The sequence below is a fragment of the Ixodes scapularis genome, unplaced genomic scaffold (genome assembly GCF_016920785.2).
Source record: "Ixodes scapularis isolate PalLabHiFi unplaced genomic scaffold, ASM1692078v2 PGA_scaffold6__148_contigs__length_123643588, whole genome shotgun sequence".
Classification (NCBI taxonomy): Eukaryota; Metazoa; Arthropoda; class Arachnida; order Ixodida; family Ixodidae; genus Ixodes; species Ixodes scapularis.
The window spans coordinates 22,069,444-22,075,443 of NW_024609881.1; the positions used below are offsets into that span (position 1 = coordinate 22,069,444).

The 6,000-nt window shown below is 43.5% G+C and overlaps 1 protein-coding gene across 1 annotated transcript; it reads left to right on the forward strand.

Moving 5' to 3' along the window:
• The first annotated feature begins 575 nt into the window (after positions 1-575).
• Positions 576-5,731, forward strand: LOC115330465 (gastrula zinc finger protein XlCGF7.1). Its single transcript, XM_040221178.2, is given in 3 exon segments — positions 576-656; positions 4,820-5,566; positions 5,569-5,731. Coding segments are annotated over 3 exon segments (813 nt in total). The 5' UTR covers positions 576-628; the 3' UTR covers positions 5,607-5,731.
• Positions 5,732-6,000: the final 269 nt, after the last annotated feature.

The following is a 6,000-nucleotide window of genomic DNA, read 5'->3' on the forward strand; positions in this document are numbered from 1 at the left end:
CCGAGCAGGAAAAGAAAGCTTCCCGCGTAAGACGCCATCTTCACGAAACCGGCGAGGCAGGGGCAGCCGCACAACCCGAAAACCCGAAGCGAGTGCGAGTGCCGCACGAACAAAAACGGAAAATAATTTGGAGTAGTTTACATTATCTTTTCCTTTTTATTGAAAAAGAATCGGTGTTCCCTCGAAATCATAACGCCACTATTAGTTATTAGCTCCAAAGATGTACACTTTTCTACTTTTTGTTTTTTTCAGGGGCCGCACTATTTTGTGGAGCGAACGTAGTCGCGGTCGGCTGTGCAAACCGGCGCGCTAGCTTTGACTACATTGCACGCTATGTTTGAAACGGAGTATAGTGAGCAACGAGAACGGCGACAGCGATGAGAGTCAGTGGCGACGACAGGGACATCTTACTGTCCCTCGTTGCATTGCTCGGTTTTCGGATTTGTAGATGTCGCTCATCGCCTTGGTCGCTTGCTGCCGTCGACTTCATGTGCTTGGAGGGTGTGCTCACTTTGTTCTTAATTACTGTCATCGCTCATTGCATTTGGCTCCTAGGATCTAAGTGGTCCCGTGCGCCCCCTTGACCTTACGAGACTCCTTAGAAACCTGACTTTGGGCAGCGATTCGAATGGAACCAATTTGGTCCTCAAGTCGTGGTGAGTTTTTCGTTTGTTTCCATCTCTTTTATAAACAGAGGACAGTGACGGTGTCTACACTACAGGCTGTCATACTCTAGAGCAGCGCTTCTTGTACGACTGTCCACAGACTCCTAGGGGTCTGCGCTGGTTCGGAGATCCTCCACCAGGGGAGCTAAGAGCCCAGATCATAATGTGCAGGGTGATTGGATTTTTCTTCAAGGAGAGGGAGGCAAGCAACGAAATTGAATTTGAGGGGAGGTTCATAGGAGCGGCGAATTATCTTTGGGCAAGCTAAATGTTGGGCTCCTATTGGCGGCGTGCGTCAACTACAGGGTGCACTTCTCTAGCTATCATCATCGTTTGTGATGGTTTGGGTAGGACAGTCTGGGACAGACCACATGGAACTTGGATTCTTCAGCTCGCTTCATGCGCTGTTTGGGTAATGCACAGCAAAGCCTGTGCCATGTGTTTATTTGGTATAGTGATATTTATAGTAAGACATTGTACCAAAGTTTGAAACCGTGGCATGCGTAGTCGTGCTAACAAACGCTTGGCGCTGAGGTGTCTGAGCGCTCGATTGGTGGTGTGGTGTTCTTTACCTCAAAACAAGAAGCTGGATGATGAAAATAGGCTATCCAGCACTTTACCTCACCTCAACGTCTAGCACAGCGAATAGGCTATACTTTTATTATGATTCCGAAAAAAAACTGAGGAAGGAATCTGTCATGGGCATTGTAAATAGGAAAACACTCCAACGAAAGTGACTCTTTGTATCCTGTTGGTTTCAATGTGTTGTGTGAGTGCTAATTTCTTATTAGTTCCTAGTTGATTTTTTAGAATTTCGTTAACCAGTAAACACTCATTTCATCGAAATAACTGGCAGGAACAAGTGGCTGCTGGCTTCCGGACTCGTTTCAGTTAAATCCCTGCTTGCTCACCTGGTCGACACGAAACGTGCGAGACCTCCTTGCGATCTAAGTCTTACATCTAGTAAGTGGGTGACACTTCAGCGTCCCAAAAAATGACGTATACACCTGCTATGAATTACTACCCTTGTATATTTAATTTTGCGGACCCAAATGCACATAATGCGTGATGCACTTCTCAGTGAGCGATTTTAGATTTGTAAACAATTATTAGTGAAAATTGGATAGAACAGACTAATCAATCCCCTGAATTTGCTGGGCCTTTTCAGAGAATTTAAGGATTGTGAAAATTTTTGCTTTTCTTTCAAGCAGAAGTCACGATGTGACAAACTTCTTTGCCACATTTGATGCAAGCGGAGCAAAGTGTCTCTTGCTGACGAGCATTTGCTTGCCATCAACTGTCGAGTTACACTTGGATAGAAGTATCGGTATCAGCAACCTCAATGTAGCGAATACAAGTGTGCGGCACTTTGCAACACAACTGTGCATGCATGCACAGCGAAGAAGACGGAACATTATTTACTCTGGTGAATGCAAAGCCTTTTTCTACAGTAGCCTTCATAGATCCAGAAAAAACAAGAATCGGAAAGGCTGTGATGAGCCCTGACGCATGCCACGCAAGCTGTAATGTGAAGCTCTGGGCTTGTTTTCGAACATTTTGAAGTTTTTTAAAAATAACAAGCGACTTCGAGGCATTGTTATTCCTTAGAAAGATCACAAAAATGTCATACACATTTCTTTTATAAATAAGCCATTTTTAATCGGCATAGATGCAGGCTAACTCACTCCGTCCTTTGAGATAGCGTGTCGTCTACTCGCATACTACCAGCTGCTTCACAAGAGGACAAATGCGAGGTGCCGCCACCAAAACATCTCGTCGCCACTACACGAGAGATGTGGAGTCAAGAGGAAGTGAGCTCTTACCAGGTACTGGGCTAATGCTAGGAAAGAATGAAGAGGACAAAGTCAGTTAAGAGTGCAGTGAAGGAAGCTGAAAGAAGTATGTGGTAGTTGAAATTGAAAAAGAAGCCTGCGATGCAGAAAACTTTCGATTAAGAAAATAACTGTTTCGACAATTCAAAAAGTGTGCTCTCTGTGTGCCAATGACGGGTACGGAGGACTGTGACTTGTTGGTCAATATCTGAGGTGACAGATACAAAGACCTTGGGGCAGAGCCACTAGGAAGGGAGTACCAATTTTTTTGCAGCCCCCAGCTGTGCTATTTACTGTAAAATACCGATGAAGTGCCTATTTTCTTCAAGTGCCCACTATTAACATGTTCCAAACTTGGGAATACTGTGAATTATACACTGAGCGCCTGATTTAACCGAACAAGCACCCATTTCAAGATTATTCCCGTTTTCAGGGTAAGTGTAATGAGCGCTCACTTGGTATTTTATGGTAGCTGTTCTTCAATCGCTTTTTCCCAGATAATTTTTACCAGCATTCTAACCTCTCCGTTGGATCTACTTTACTGTAATCCAAACTGCCAGCTTCTCCAGCCAAATTAGGCTCCGATACGTCTGTCACTTCTTTGGGAAGGGCAGCACTAAACTCCTTATACGTTAGAATCACATGTTCAATTCTTTTGTCTCCTCTCTAAACATAGTGCAGATTTTATCTGTATCTTCAAATTTAGCCTTTTATGTGTTTATTCTTCGGACTGCCAAAGCAGCCGAAAGTAGGGAAACTTGGTGAACTCTGTAACCCAAAGGTCTTAACTAAGCTCTTTTTTTATTAGTGAACCCTCTTGTGTGCATAATAATAAGACAGACTTGCATGTATTTACCAAGTTTGTTCCCAGAACTAGCTGTCCTTAGCCTGTACTCCGACTGTTAATATTCATGAGGCAGAGTTGCATAGGGAGGAATTGGTCCCCCAAAATTGTCTATATAGCGGGGCATCCATATTAGCGGGACATGACTGCACCACATGTTGAAATTCTTTTACTGATAACTTCATGGAAGACTTTCCATCTGAACTGCCATAATCAAAGTTATTGCCACTTAGAAAACGACATAATTACAACCTCCAGCGATATTGTTTTGTTATACTTTCAGAATAAATAGGTATCCAGCCCCAAAAAAGTATTCAGATCCAGATTTTTAATTGAAAGGCACTGTAGTAAAAACATTTTTTGATGAAAAATGAAATTTTTTTTTGAAAAAGCAAAAACTTTTCAAAGTGGGAAGATATGTAAAATATAATTTATAAATAACAATAATAAAAAGTGAGTTTTTTTAAAGATTTTGGTTTTTCAAGATTAGGGGCTTGCCTTAAAGGGGTGATGCAATGGTTTTTGTATTTTGCGCAAATACCGCTTAGAACGGGTCCCTGACGTTACTGACCTATGAAATGCCCGTTCGTTTTTGACCACACGCAATCGAAGTTGCAGAAAAAAATAAAGAAAAACGAGCAGAGTTCACCCTCTCAACTCGCAGCCAGAACAAGTGGCCACATGATCTGGAGCCGATTATATGCCACCAATGTTGATCACGCCATGCTCTGGGGTTGGCAAGGCACAGGACACATGCTGAGTTCCAGACATTGTTATGGTTCGGCTGTTGTCGTCATTGCAGCGATTGGACACAGGACACTACCCGAATGCTTCTCGAGATATTGGTTATCATGAGCCCAAATCAAGTGTCCACGCCATGCTCGGGTCCAATCTATGAGCCGCATTCAAATATCGTCACTGGGCGATACTGCTACTGCCCAGTTACACTCAGTTTTGTCCTCGAAATTACAGCGCAACAAAGGAGTTTCTTGGTCAGTAGCGTTGCGTGCGAGTATCCTTGAGTCCCACTAGTGCCAGTAAGCTCGTAAAAAGGGAAAAACATCCCAATTGAATATTGTTGCACTGCCCCTTGAATGGTGCCAGTTGCATTTGAGTGGTTCTGTGAATCAAATTTCAGAGTGCAGCAAAATATTTAACTATAGCTGCAGCGAACTGCATTAATGTATACTCTTTTCCGAACTAAGTGGCTATCTTAGTTGGGCTTTCCTTGTGTGTGAATAGATACTCTAAACATCTTAATTTTTGTGAGGACCTAATTTTAGCGAATCGCCTACAATTTGCGAAGAATACGCCCTGTGAACAATTCCGGAAAAATGTTAATACATTAGAATCTATGTTACAATCCCACCATGTTGCAAAAATGAGAACCCGTGAATTATTTCAAAACTTCAGCTTTGACCTAAATCGCGAAATATTGAGCCTGCAAAAAATTAATTGTTTACGGTATGGTCTTCTAGGTGATGAAGCCACATTGTTGGGGGAGACCAGCTGCCCACTGAAAGTCACCGAGGACATCTGGTTCAGATGCTGTTCCTGCACCTATGTTACCAGAGATCAGCATGGAATTGTGAACCACCTGGCTGCCCATGGTGATGAAGAATCCAAGTGCCAGCATCCTCTCAAGTCTGGCTCTAAGGCCCAAGTGCCTCGCAACACTCAAAAGCGCAACAGTGAAAAGCCATTTAAGTGTAAGCTTTGTCCCCAAGAGTTTGCTTATAATTCCCATCTGACCTGTCATCATCGAACACACACTGGTGAAAAGCCATTTAAGTGCAAGCAGTGTCCCCAAGCCTTTGCTCGAAATTCTCATCTGCAAAGCCATAATCGAAGGCACACTGGTGAAAAGCCATTTAAGTGCCAGCAGTGCCCTCAAGCCTTTGCTCAAAGTTGCTGTCTGAGAAAGCATCATCGAACACACATTGATGTAAAGCCATTTAAGTGCAAGCAGTGCCCTGAAGCCTTTGCTCAAAATTCCTATCTGAGAAAGCACAATCAAATGCACACTAGTGAAAAGCCATTTAAGTGCAAGCAGTGTCCCCAAGCCTTTGCTCAAAATTCCCATCTACAAAGCCATAATCTAACGCACACTGATAAAAAGCCATTTAAATGCAAGGAGTGCCCCCGAGCCTTTGCTCGAAATTCTGATCTACGAAACCATAATCAATTGCACACAGGTGAAAAGCCATTTAAGTGCAAACAGTGTCCCCTAGCCTTTGCCCGAAATTCCGATCTACGAAGCCATAATCAGTTGCACACTGGGAAAAAGCCATTTAAGTGCATGGAGTGCCCCCAAGCCTTTGCTCGAAATTCCCATCTGCGAAGCCATCATCGAACACACACTGGTGAAAAGCCATTTAAATGCAAGCAGTGCCCCCAAGCCTTTACTCAAAATTCCTATTTGAGAGAGCATATTCGAATGCACACTGGTGAAAAGCCATTTCAGTGCAAACTGTGCCCCCGAGCCTTTGCTCAAAATTCCAATCTGATATATCATAATCGAACGCACACTGGCGAGAAGCCATTTAAGTGCAAGCAGTGCCCCCGAGCCTTTGCTCGAAATTCCGATCTACGAAGCCATAATCATTTGCATTCTGGTGAAAAGCCATTTAAGTGCAAGGAGTGCCCCCGAGCCTTTGCT